The sequence below is a fragment of the Balaenoptera musculus genome, chromosome 20 (assembly GCF_009873245.2).
Source record: "Balaenoptera musculus isolate JJ_BM4_2016_0621 chromosome 20, mBalMus1.pri.v3, whole genome shotgun sequence".
NCBI lineage: Eukaryota > Metazoa > Chordata > Mammalia > Artiodactyla > Balaenopteridae > Balaenoptera > Balaenoptera musculus.
The window spans coordinates 53,219,410-53,233,474 of NC_045804.1; the positions used below are offsets into that span (position 1 = coordinate 53,219,410).

Genomic DNA, 14,065 nt, shown 5'->3' on the forward strand with positions numbered 1-14,065 from the left:
CCTTGCGAAAGTTTAACTCGCGTTCATTCTGCCTTGCCTTTGTTTTTGTCTCAGCATCTGCAGTGTTAATCTCTCTCTTCCCCGCCTCCGTGGCAGATGTGCAAAATACAGAAAAAGGAGGAAAAAAAAAAAAGCTTTCTAACGTCCTTAACTTTGGATCCCACTCCCCGGGGCCTTTTTCAGGGCTTCGGCTGAGCGGAAGCATCCGGTGCCTGGTGATGGTGGCCCCGGGACGGGGTATTTTTTATGAACTGGCGTCATCAGCCAGTGTGCTCCTCTGCTCGCCCACCGGGAGGTTTGTAGTAGTCTGTAATTACCTGTGTTTCTTGATTCCTGAATTGAGCTGGAATTCTCTGGAATATCGGCTCAAAGTAAATGTTCAGCACTTCAAATGATTTTTAATCAAACTGATTTTTCTGTCTTGAACTTGCCCATGCTTCAGATCTTCTCCCCCCCTCCCCGCCTTATTTCTCTGTGTTTGTTTCTCCAGGGAGAAGGTAGTCCTCAAATTAACAAAAAGACACAAAAGTACCCTGCTTATTCAGGCAGTGAGTGTGTAAAATTATTGTTCACCTCTTTGCTCAGTTGTAGGTTAATTGATCAGACAGCCGTCAGATACATTAAAATTGAATTCAGGGTTTTTTTTCAGCTGGTCTGTTAACTTCTATTTGCCAGAGTGATTGTTTTAATAGCTGGACCCTTTATTTGTTTACCAAAGCATTTTTATACAACTTCTTCATATTAAATTTATAATGTTAAATAAAATACTAGCTTCTAAAACAGTTCCTGGCTGAAAGTAGGTGTTTTATAGATGTACATTGGATGAATTGCTAACACCTCTGAGCCTGACTTCATGCACCTGTAAAACTTTAGTGTTAAAAGATACCGAAAACACTGTCTAGTGTAAACCTGTCACTTGTGAGAGGAAAATCAGAATGGTGTTGGTATTGCTAAGAGAGCTCACTGAAATGGAGCCGGGAGGCCCTTGAGGATGTGTGACTTAGGCATGTCTCAGCCTGGATGGAATCTGACCTTTGACCATTTATTGTCCTAATGAAGTCATCCAGAACATGTGCTGGAAACTCACGATACCTAGCGGACCTGTAGCCTGGAATAATTCGTGATTCCTTAAAGACAAATATTTCTTGACTTGTGTCAGAGTCGATCACAGTTCTCAACAGGCAGCTAACTCTGTGGCTTTTCGTATTTATGAGCCCCTGACTCTTTCCCTTCCCCAGAACATTCTCAGTTTTGCCTGAATCTGTGTCTCCCGAATTGCAGTTCTTAAGACCCCAAATAAACTCATTTCTTACTTGTAGCCTGCTGCATTGTTTTTTGGTTGACACACTTTTATTACTCCTCTTAAACCACCAAGATCACAAACGAGTTTTTTTTCTTTTTTTTCCCAATTTAGATACTTTCCTTGAACGAGACAGGATGTAGATATTATCATCTGATATTTGTTCTATCAATAGTGACAAGGCTGATCAAATTTTGTGCTTGACATAACCTTAGGCTGTTTGACTAGGACAGCTAGGCCTAACTTCCCGGCCCTGTAGTTCACTTGCTTCATCTCAGGTACAGATCTCCGCCCCACGTGTCTAGCCACAAACATTTCCTGCCTCACCTTGCCTGTTACTGCTGTATCTGGCACAGTGAGTTTCAAGGCTATCCCCCCCAACCCCTTCTTTTTCCACAGCTACCTAGCCCATGTGGGTCTATGTATAAAAACTTGGCTCACGCATCCCTTCCCTGAGATGCTTCTGGCTTAGGCTTTGAGCATCTCTTTATTGCAGTACTTCCCCTTAACAGTCTCTCCTTAAAGTCTAGACTTGTCACATTTTTTTCCTTTAACAGTAGTTTGAAGGGCTGTCTTTCTTCACAACCTCACCATAGATTCTTGAGGGCTTTCTACAAGGACCTTCAGCCTTCTGCCAGTCTTAATTATCATAGAAGTTTTTTATATCATTTTGTAGCAAGTTTTCAGCAAGTAAGCATCCCTGGGCATTTCCTCCTATTCTTGAAAATCACTGGTGCCTAAGGTGGTTTTCGCAGAATGCTGACTGCTTATCCTGCACCATGAATTTTTGTAGGAATTTTTTTGAAGAAATCTTGTGAAGTTTTCTACATTATCCTGGTCTATAAAAAGTTGGGGTAGTTTCATTTATCTTGAGGTTCACTAGGCAGATATATAATTAAAAAATAATTTTCTTAACACGTATAGAGTGCTTTATGATTTACAAAGTAGACCACTGTGCGTTAGAACTCAGTTGAATCTCACAACGAGTGATGAGGGTTATTTTGCTCTAAGAAACTGGAACTGCAATCAGTTCTAGGTTTTCAGCTTCACAGTTTCCAGCAGTTCATCATAATACCTCTTAACTAAAACTTAGATAACTTAGTGTATATAAATGGTGCAGGCAAAACTTCCAGAACCGAGTTCACTAAAAACTTGCTATTTTGCTTTCTTTTCAAAAGCAAATTATTTTCTTAGATCTTCTAATTCTTCCAGACTTTATTTTTCCCTAAACTTTAGAATGCTTTTAAAAAACTTCATATTATAGACATTTAAAAACATGCATAAAAGTAGAGAGAATAAACCTCATGTACGCATTTTAGCTTTAACAGTTATTCTCTACTCATCTACTTGTTTGTGTGTATTTGGTGAAGGATGGGGAGTGTTTTGAAAAAGTTCTATGGCACTGGAATGCTTGTTAATTTTCTAAGTCTGCCCACTAGAGGTGTCTTTGAGTTTTTGATCTGTCTGTCCACCAGGATCAGTCTTTCTGAGCTCCCTCGCATCTCCCTGAACCATAGAACAAAAGACTCTAAATGAGCCACAAGAGTCAATTCCCGGCCCACTTGGTTCGTTTTTGCCCTGACTCACTCACTGTTGATTCCAATTGTCTTTCCGTGAATGTGATCTTGTCCTCCCTTATCTCTTATCTTTTCTTTAACAGATCACAGTATAAATTTAAGTTTCTGTTTTACAAAGTAATTTCTGTGTTTAATAAAATGCATATTTTTTTCTATCCTTAGCCTTATCTTTTTTTTTTAAGTTATTTTAATTATTTATTTATTTTTGGCTGTGTTGGGTCTTCGTTTCTGCGCGAGGGCTTTCTCTAGTTGTGGCGAGCGGGGGCCACTCTTCATCGCGGTGCGCGGGCCTCTCACCATCGCGGCCTCTCTTATTGCGGAGCACAGGCTCCAGACGCGCAGGCTCAGTAATTGTGCTTAGCCTTATCTTTAAAAGCTATATGTAATGAGCATTTTGAATCTTTTTTCTACCCTAGAACACATTACTGCTTTGAAGTATGTGGCCCTTGCTGGTTCTCTTCACATTACTTAACTTTCTTTAAAAAACTGGCAAATCTTCAGATACCCTGGAGTTTCCCTAAACTAAACTGTGTTCCAGTGGAAGGTGCATCTGATAGGGCTTTTGGTATCGCATGACAGAAACCTTAAAGCCAATTCACTTTGGCTTTACTCAGAGGAGATTTTGTTGGCTGATAGAACTAAATGACCAAGAGTAGTTCTAGCAGGGACAGGTGGATCCAAGTGTTCACCTAGTGTTTCCAGGACTTGACTTCCTTTCATCGGTCACATTGCTTCCTTCTAGATTGGGTTTCTTCTCAGTTAACTTTTCCCTAGCAGCTCCAGTCTTAGTTACCAGTTTTAGCAGAAGTAGTTCCAGTAGTTTTGCTAGTAGTTCCAGTGAAAGTCCCAGGGCTGATGCTTATTGACCCCCAACTGACCAGAGGGAAACTGGGCTTTTAGAGGCCAGGCCTGGGTCCTGGGTCTGCCCCTTCCCAGCCAGGAGGTTGAGGTTAAACCACACAGACTGAGAGTGAGGGTGGGTAGGTGCCTAAACAGACATTGGGATGCTGTGACCAGAACAGGAAATGAATGCTGGGTCGGCAGTGACAGGAGTCTACTGGACAAGATCAAATTAATTGGGACCAAATATCCTCTAGGAGATGTACAGTACATATTGTTACCCTAAAGGCACTGAAGTTAAAGGTAAAAACAAACAAGCTTGTTTAGCAGGGGATAAAAGCATTCTCAGAAACCATTTTCTCTTAAACTCTGGTGATAACATTCCAATGATAACACTTGCTAAATTATCTTCTGGTTTGATTCTCTTATTAATCTGTACTCGGAATCCCAAATATTTGAAGCCTTAAAAGACTAGGGGTTTTCAGCTTAAATGAGTTTTGTATTTATTTTAATTGTATCTCACCTTTCAAATCAGATTATCTCATCTATACTATCCCTCGTACATATTAACTGAGTTGGTATTTAGTGGGATTTTCAGATGGGACTGCAGGAAGAAATGAACAACAACAACAACAAAGTATAAGAACACCAAGGAATTTTTCAGGGTTTCCATCGCTTTTTCTAGTTCTGTTTTACCTGTTTTGGGGCTCAGTCTACCCAACCAAATTAAGGAAGGAATTTAGCTCATAACTGGGTAGATCACATAGAAGGTGTGTCATTAGTGACAAACAGTTTTAGACCAAAAAGAGACCCTTAATTCTCAAAAGTGTCAAATAGAAATCTGGCCCTTATTGCTGATTGTGGAGTTGTCACCTCCACCTCACAGGAGCACTCTGACAGGATTTCACATGTCTGCAGAGGGTTAAAAAGAACTCAGAAGGAATATTCAGCAAATGACTGGAGACCAGGAATCTGAAAGTAATTATAGAAACTACAAATGAATTTTTAGAAACAACTGGGTTTTAATAACCTAGACAGCACAACACAATTTATTACTGTAGTTTTTATAGCAAGAATAGTTGATAATTTAGGGTCCTAGCCTTTGATTTTTATTTTAATCCTTAGTGTTCTTGGCACTTTTAAGAGATTACAAATGATTATAAATTTAGATTGTAAACAATCTAATAAAGTAATAGCTTTTTCAAGTCTAAATCCCTAGCACTTGTGGTCCACTGAGGCAGGGCAGAGATCATGTATAAGAAAAAAAGAATACATATTTCCTGTTTTGGTTAGAGAGAAGGGGAATGTGTATTCAGGTTTTAAAAAGCTGGTACAAATTTGAATCCAACTTTTGAAGAACCAGGAATCACTACTCACAGAAATGAAAATAGTCATATCAATGTCATAGTTTTTGTGCCAGATTTTTTTGTTTAATCCTCTCATCTTTTTTTCCTCTCTCTGTTATTGCATATATAAAATATGAGAAAATTATTTGAGGTGACCTACCCATCAACAAAGAGAAAAGATCTAGCCTAACATAATATACTCCTAGTGGGAACTAATGTATAAAGTACAGTGAATGAGTGTAATATACAACTCCCCCCCCCCAAAAAAAATCTTGAGCTTTTGATAGAATTATTTTGGTGTTTGTGGAAGAAGGGGTGTGTGTGTGTGTGTTTGTTTAAAACTAGTGTATATTTATTAAAAATTACAAATTATACCAGATTTGAATTTGACTTTACTAGAACTAGAATGCCTGTTCATGAATAGGATAATACCCTTTTGTAAATTGCTGTTCTTCTGCAGAATAGAGGTTATCATCTATTTTACAGATGAGAAAACTGAAGCATTTTGAGGACTTGGTAATTTGGACCTAAGACCATCAGACTCTGAAGCCCATGTACTTTTCTCTGTACCAAGCTACCTAGTGGATTGACTATTAAGTTTAATATTCATTTTACCATTTTCTTCAGTCCAGTTAGAAAATTAGATGTTAATAACTTTATCTTTTTCACTTTCCTTACTTAATTTAGAAAACTATTTGGAGATTATGGATGCTAAGCCCGAACGTGGACCCCTCAGTGAGAGTTCAGAACTTCTTTTCTCCTTTGGAGTTATAGCAGATATTCAATATGCTGATTTGGAAGATGGCTATAATTTCCAAGGAAGCAGACGGAGATACTACAGACACAGTCTTCTTCACTTACAGGGTGCTATCGAACACTGGAATAAAGAAAGCAGCCCACCCAGCTGTGTACTTCAGCTTGGAGACATCATCGATGGATATAATGCACAGTATAAAGCATCAGAAAAGTCACTAGAACTCATCATGAACACATTCCAAAGGCTGAAAGTCCCAGTTCATCACACGTGGGGAAATCATGAATTCTATAACTTCAGCAGAGACTATTTAACAAACTCCAAACTTAACACAAAGTTTCTGGAGGACCAGATTGCCCATCATCCTGAGACTGTGCCTTCAGAGAATTATTATGCTTATCATTTTGTACCATTCCCTAAATTCCGGTTCATTTTACTCGATGCTTATGACATGAGTATCTTGGGCGTGGATCAGTCTTCTCCAAAATACCAGCAGTGTCTGAAGATACTGAGGGAGCACAATCCAAATACGGAATTGAATAGTCCTCAAGGTGAATTATTCCTTTGAGCTGAGAATCTAATACATTGTCTTTAAATTCTTCAGCTACCTTTTATTCAGCAGGAAGATGGACGATGAAGGTAAAAGTATATTGTCCTGTTGTTCAGGGTCAGGATTTCTCACACGCCTGATGGCACATGGATTGGTGGCATTTGGTTCAAGATTCATTTATTTAACAGATATCTGAGTGCCTGATGATCTGGCCGGGTACTTTTTCTAGGGCAGCGATTCAGAGGCGTAGGCAATACTGACAGTCCCACTTTTTTATGGATGGAGTGGAGGAAACAAGAAGAAAGTGGACGGGACAGATAATAAATGCAACAGAAATAAGTGATCAGTGCCACCAAGAAAATAAAGTACAATATTACAGAAAAGGACTAGGGGTACCATTTTAGTCAGGTGGCCAGAAATAGCCTCTCTAAGGAGAAAAGCATTTCAGCTAAGTGACGTGAAGGAGTCATCCTTGGGAAGAGCGGGTGGGGCAGAGCACTCAAGACAAAAACCAATGCAGAGGCGCAAAGCAGTGTAAGACACTGTTACTGAAGAGCACAGAAGGGCCCATGGGGTGAAAGGTGATTTTATAGTGGCTCAGTGGACATAGAAGACAGTCTGTTTTATATTCAGTGTAACGGGAAGCTGGGGAAGTAAGCAGAGGAGAATTGAGATTAGGAGTAAGATACAGTGTGATTTGCATTGCTATAAATTGTTATGGTTTCCTATTTTAAGTCAATTGCTGCCAAATGTTCCTAAAGAAAAGTACAAGTGTCCCCCTGTTAGCTAAGTTTGAATGCCCAAATGAGGGAAAATCGACATTTGATGGGCCTAAATTACTAAATTTGTTTCAGGACTTGCTGAGCCCCAGTTTGTCCAGTTTAATGGAGGATTCAGCCAAGAACAGCTGAACTGGCTGAATGAAGTTCTTACATTCTCTGACAGAAACCAAGAAAAGGTGGTGATTGTGAGTAAGTATTTAAATGATTTGATTACACTAGCATTTTAGAGAATGGGTCTAGTTAGGTTTTAAAACATACTAGCAATATTTAATATTGTGATATTTTTATAAAATGAAAGCTTAGTTTAAAATTTTTTATTGAGAAACAATCTGAATGTGAAATTAACATTTAAGCTTGAGTCAGGAAAGAATTGTAAAATAAAACATCTTGCTATATATTAGAGCCTGTGAGTTGGCCCTTTAAGTTTAAAAGTAGTATTTCCCCAAGTGGGTTCAATTTGTGTAGTAATATATATAAGTGAAAAACTCCATCCAGGCCCCAGACCAAATCCCAGCCTCAGGAGACCTACCTGTGAGTGCAGTGACCTCTGCTGACGAGGTGAAAGCAAAGCTGGTGTCACAGGACGAGTGTGAGAGGCTCATCTGGCAGGTCTGTAACTGTGTCCACCATATGATTGCAAGGAAATAAAATGTGTTGTTTTTGTTTAGAATTATTTTTCACAGACATACTGCCATTAGAGGTTATAGGAACCTGGAGGTGCTTAAAATAGACGTGTGTGTATGTGAGCGTGTGTGCGCACATGCACACACACGAAGAACTGAATTTGGATTTGCAGTATGGCTGGTGTACTTGGTTTGGGGGCTGAGATTAGTTCTCTCGTTTAAAATCGATGTGGCCTGATGGATGAGAAGATAGGACTGAGGGTCACAGGGACGGCATGCCATTCTAGCTCTTGTTTCTGTGACCTGTGTAACTCTGGACAAATGTTGAATGTGCAAACTGTAGTTTTCTCAGTATTGTATCAAATGAACTTATGAACATGAAATCCCTTTGAAAATGACAGGCTATTCAGATGGTTGTTAATATAAAATTATATTTCAGGGAATTCCCTGGCAGTCCAGTGATTAGGACTTGGCGCTTTCACTGCCGAGGCCCGGGTTCAATCCCTGGTGGGAGAAATAAGATCCTGCAAGCCGCTCGGTGTGGCCAAAAAAACCCCATTATATTTCTATTAATCAGTTTTTACTTATTTATCTTTCACTGATGTGGTAAAGATATGAGATGGAGTAGGGGTATTTCTAGAATGTCAAATGTCATTCAAGGCTTAGAAAATTATAAGATGCCCTCAGGGGTTATAGACATGATGTGACACTGTTTGGCTCTGTAATAAGTGGTTTCCAAAGTGGGATACTTCTTGTCTCTGCTTTTTAGTTTTGACTGCCAAAATGTACCTGTTATTGTAGAGAATACTGGAGCTAAAAGGGACCTCAAGATCATATAGTCAAACCTTTTAATTTTAAAGATAAGGAAACTGAACCCAAAGAGATTAAACTACGTAGGTCAAGTCATAGAGCTCCTGAGACTGGAGTCCCCTTTCGTCGTCTCTCCCTCCGTACCGTATTCTTCCCGTTTCTTTGCACTTCTGTCAGTGCACCTGTCTGCGTTAGCATCTCGTACATTTCTTCCATTTTGGTCCAAGCTCAGACACTGGATGAACAACTGAGTGCCTCGGGTTTTCTTTAGCAAAGTTTAAAATGGCTACATTTTCTTTCTTTCTTTTTTTTTTTTTTTAAATAAAGACAGTGAAATAGAAAGTCTTTATTTATTCATTCATTCATTCATTCATTTATTTATTTATTTTTGGCTGTGTTGGGTCTTCGTTTCTGTGCAAGGGCTTTCTCTAGTTGCGGCGAGCGGGGGCCACTCCTCATCGCGGTGCGCAGGCCTCTCACTGTCGCGGCCTCTCTTGTTGCGGAGCACAGGCTCCAGACGCGCAGGCTCAGTAATTGTGGCTCACGGGCCTAGTTGCTCCGCGGCATGTGGGATCTTCCCAGACCAGGCTCGAACCTGCGTCCCCTGCATTGGCAGGCAGATTCTCAACGACTGCGCCACCAGGGAAGCCCAGACATTTTCTTTTGTTTCTGTTTGCTTCTTCACTTTCATTTTGCCTTCTCAGAGGTATTTGGCCTACTCAAGTTTTGGCCATGCAGTTGGAAGGATAGAATTGCTATTAGCTAAGATATGGAACACTGCAGTAGGAGGGGTTTTGGGTGAAGAGTTCAGGAGTTCAGGTTTGAAAATATTAAGTTTCAGATGCCTATTAGACATCAGGAGAGATGCTGAGTAAGCAGTAGGGACATAAGAGTCGGAAATTCAGAATAGGAGTTTGGGCCAGATATATAAACGTGGAAGTTGAAAGAATACAGATAGTATTTAAAACTGTAAATTACTAAGAGATCGCCAAGCCATTGGGTAGAGACGGAGTAGTGAAGCCTGAGGACCAAGCACCCGGGCACTCCTGACGGTACACTGGGGAAGTGAGGAAGCAGCAGAGTGAAGATCAGAAGCCGCTGAGGGTGGGAGAAAACTAGGGGGACAGCTGTGTTCTGGAAGCCAAGTATTTCAGAGAGGAGGAGCGGCTCATTGTGTCCGGCGAGTCCAGCGTGGCGTCTGGGTCTGCAGAGTCACCCAGCCTCCTGGGACGCTCGGCCCTTATCACAGCTTGAAGAGTGGTTGTGCGTGCGTGTGTGTGTGTGCGCGCGCGTGTGTGCGTGCGTGCGTGTGTGTGCACGCGCACGTGCTCTGTTACCTCCCCTTTTTTTACTTGTATTATAAACTAATAGATATTAAGCAGAATAAAAATACTCAGAATAAAATTTCAGGATAAAAATAAACAGTAACAGAGAAAAAAGGAAAGTGATTTAATGGGAAGAATCAAAGATCAGTGAGCTGTTGTACCTGTACGTTGGAGTGAAACCGTGACCTGATGTTGATGTGGCCTCGTAGGTGCCTTGAGATCAAAAATTTGAAATTCTCTTGGCTGTATCTCCGGTGGAAGCTAGTATGAATGTGCCCTGCTTTAACTTAGTTTTCTCATCTGTAAAATGGCTATGGCCACCTTGATCTCATGGAGGTATTTCAAGTAGCATTAAGTCAGTTCTTTATAAGACATTGAGTGTTTATATAAATGACATATACATATAATCCATTGGTCCATCCCTAAACTGTTTTACTTGGGAGTAGCTCTTTCAGTGTGTATAACACTCATACTCTTAGGGAAATCAGTGAGACTGGATTCCAGTGCAGCACCTGCCTGATCTCTGGCTGCCTTTACGGACCGCCCTGCCCAGGATGCCCTCAGTCTCCCGTGGTGGTGTTTGTGCATCTTGAGACTTTGTAGGCCATAGATCTCAGGGTTTCTGCCTATACAGCAGCCTCTCTCCCCTTGGATGCAAACTGTCTCGCCCTTCTTTATGCTCCAGAGACGTGGCTCTAGATTATCTAGTTTTTCATGTATGTGGATTCTCTCTGGTCTCGGTCCATATGAGTAGCAATACACATTTTCTTTATCCTGAGTACTAGTTTTTAGCCTTTTTTTGGTGAAAGAGGTATTTCTTAATTGGCTCATAACTCTTCTTCTCTTTAACTAACAGGCCATCTTCCCATTTATCCCGAGGCCTCTGACAGTGTGTGCCTGGCCTGGAATTACAGAGACGCCCTGGCAGTCATTTGGTCTCACAAGTGTGTGGTGTGTTTCTTCGCCGGTCACACTCACGATGGTGGCTACTCTGAGGACCCTTTTGGTGTGCACCACGTCAACATAGAAGGGGTTATTGAAACGGCTCCAGACAGCCAGGCTTTTGGCACAGTTCACGTCTATCCTGACAAAATGATGCTGAAAGGGAAGGGCAGAGTTCCAGACAGAATTATGAATTACAAGAAGGAAAACGCTCTCCATTTTTAGTCTGATCTTATTTGTTTGCTTTTATAGAAAGAGACTGACTTGGCTTTGTGGTTTTGTTCCGCCGTCCTCTCCCCAAATCCTGAGTCTCATTGTTTAGTATTCCGTTTGCATAACAGATAGCCATAACTGACTTCAATGTGTGTTAGCTCATAAGATATTCTGAAATGTCATTTTTGGATAATATATCCCGTGTTGAAAATTGGAAAGGAAATGAATGAAAGTAGCATGAATAAACCAGGGAGGAGACTGAGGTGGGGGGGATACAGTCCTCCAAACAGACTCTATTTAGCCTTACCTGAGGTTTTTTTACTTTTTACAAGGAGAATGTATTCATTCACTGTATTAGCTATGTAAGTTAAAATTCATAATAAAAAAGAAATAAAATAAGCTCAGGTAAACTTTTTCCGTTTACCCAGCTGTGTGAATGAGCTTTAGACATTGTTTGCTCAGAGTACCTATCATATTTGTACTTTTATAGGTTTATACTCCTGTTTCGTAAGCCAGAAACATCACCAGTTACTTCACAGGTGAACGAATAGCACCCCCATTCACACAGGTGAACGTGTGGTCTCCCTTGTGAACCTCTTGTGAGTTCAGCCAAAGCAGGACCAAGTGCCAGGGCAGCTGTGTGCCTGCCAGCATGTCTGTTTGGGCCCCCAGCTGGTGCTATATGAGACTATCGTAGGTAAATGAATTTACCCTTGACTCCCTTTATAGACAAACGGGGCATGTTTAACTGAGCTGTCATATATTCTAAGACTTATTTGCAGAAACACTTAACTCAGTGGCAAATGGGGACTGTTCAAGTGTAGAAAAAGTTTGATTCAGAGCCTGAAAAACAGGAAGACCAAAAAACCAGTACTAGTCAACGTAAGTGTGTCTGCTGAGTACCGAAGCACCGTGGGGCTACAGAGGCATATCAGTTTCCGCTGGCTGCTGTAACAAATTAGCACAAACTCGGTGGCTTAAACAACATACATTTGTTCTCTTACAGTTCTGGAGGTCATAAGTCTGAAATTGTCTTCACTGGGCGGAGATCAAGGTGTCATCAGGGCCATGCTCTCTCGGGGGCAGAATCGGTTTCCTTGCCTTTTCCAGCTTCTAGGGCTGCATCTCTTGCATGTCTTGGCTCATGGCCCCTTCCTCCATCTGCAAAGCTAGCAGTGCAGCTTTTTCCAGTCTCTTGCTGCTTTGTTGTCACAATGCCTTTCTCCTCTTCCGTCTGTAGTCAAATATCCCTGTGCCTCCCTCTTATATTGTAATTACATTGAGGGCCCACACAGATAATCCAGGATAATCTTCCCATCTCAAGATCCTTAATCACATCTGGGAAGTCTATTTTGTGATGTAAGGTAACATTCAAAGGTTCTGGGGATTAGGACCTGGATACCTTTGAGGGTCATTATTCAGCCTACTGATGTGACTTTAATGCGTGAGAGAGAGAAACAACCCTGCCTACAAATGCGTGAAGAAAGGGCAGTGGCAACATGGAGGAGGGATTTAATTTTGTTTGAAGGGAACAGGGATGACTTGAAGAAGGAAGAAAAATGGTTTAAATAGGTGTGTGGGTGCATTTCATGTAGACGGAACAGCGTAGCGTCGTAGGATATGCTGAGTTCAGGAACTGCAAGTCATCCTATGAGCATTCACCAAACGGCGCTGGGGGATGGCAGGCGGTAAAGCGGGAAAGGACAAGGTAGGGCTATGTGGTGAAGAGCCCTGAGTGATGGATGAGCCAGAGTTAGAACTAAACTTGTCAGGCAGTGAGGAACACTCCGGTGTCCGAGCTGGGGAATGTGTGAAGAAATCTGTGTCAATTCCAGGCAGTGGATAATGAGAGGCTGATATAGGAGAATGACAATGGGGAGAAAAAAGATTGTGAGGGTGGGAAGACAGAGATTTTGACAATAGAACTATTAAACTTACTAATAATACTTAAATTCAATTGAAAAATAGAGTTGAAAAGCAATTTCAGTAATACTCTTCAAAAGGCAGTACTTTACCAAGTTACTGCCTTTTACGTGCTTCTGGAGATATGAAAGGAACTGTGTATATTCACAAAATTCATAGTGTTATATGGGAGATGCAAATATGATGAAAGTGTATTTTGGACATTACTTTTAAAAAAAATTGAAACATTACAGTCTTTTAAGCACAGAATCAAGCATTACTTGGAGGATGGGTAGGTCCTATATAGAATTTGGAAATAAATCTGTTTCTTCATGTCTAATAGTTATACTAACGGAGGTATAAAAACCATAAATATACTAGAAAACTGAAATCCTTTATTTGTATTTTACTGACCCTTAAAATAAATTTTACTTTAATTGCTTTAATATCAACTAGATTTTTTTTCCTTTACCCTCTAAATCTTGATAGAGAATTTCTGACTATCCAGTGGCCATTATGTAAAACAAAAAACATGCCTATCTCCTTTAACAAATATTTATAGAATACTTAATATCGTATTAAAGGCTATAAAAATAGGCAAACTACCAGACTCATTTTCACTCTACTAATACTTTTTGAGTCAAATATTTCCTAAATCTCATGAAACTGTCTTCACTATGGAGTTTGATGCTAGCATATGTAAAAAGAGTTGCCATCCAGATGCTCTAAGACAGCACTGACCAAGAGAAATATAATGTGAGCCACATAAGTAATTTGAAATATTTTAGCAGTCACATTTTAGAAAGTAAATAGAAATAGATAAAATTAATTTTAATTATGTATTTTATTTACCCCAATACATCTAACATATTATTTTAACATGTAATCAATATAAAAATATTTTACATTCTTTTTTATACTAAGTCTGTAAAATCTAGTGTGTATTTTATACTTATAATCCGTCCATTTGGACACTAAATTTTCATTGGAAATACTTGGTCCATATTTAGATATAAAATTTGCAGTTGAAGAAGTAGTTTCACATATCCAAGTTGTTCCAAACATACTTAAAACAAGTGTTCCAAACACACTTACAAGTTT

General features: G+C 40.1%; 1 protein-coding gene across 3 annotated transcripts in view; it reads left to right on the forward strand.

The window, feature by feature from the left end:
• Positions 1-14,065, forward strand: part of ADPRM (ADP-ribose/CDP-alcohol diphosphatase, manganese dependent) — a 380,897-nt gene that overhangs the window by 692 nt on the left and 366,140 nt on the right. Inside the window, exons 1-4 of one of the 3 annotated variants that reach the window (XM_036836896.1) lie at positions 167-295; positions 5,751-6,368; positions 7,222-7,338; positions 10,764-13,748. In XM_036836896.1, the coding sequence (XP_036692791.1) occupies positions 247-295; positions 5,751-6,368; positions 7,222-7,338; positions 10,764-11,074 (1,095 nt within the window). In that variant the 5' untranslated portion in view covers positions 167-246 and the 3' untranslated portion in view covers positions 11,075-13,748. Of the gene's footprint in view, positions 1-166; positions 296-5,750; positions 6,369-7,221; positions 7,339-10,763; positions 13,749-14,065 lie in introns of those variants that run through there. The other 2 variants (XM_036836897.1, XM_036836895.1) reach the window with 2 other exon arrangements.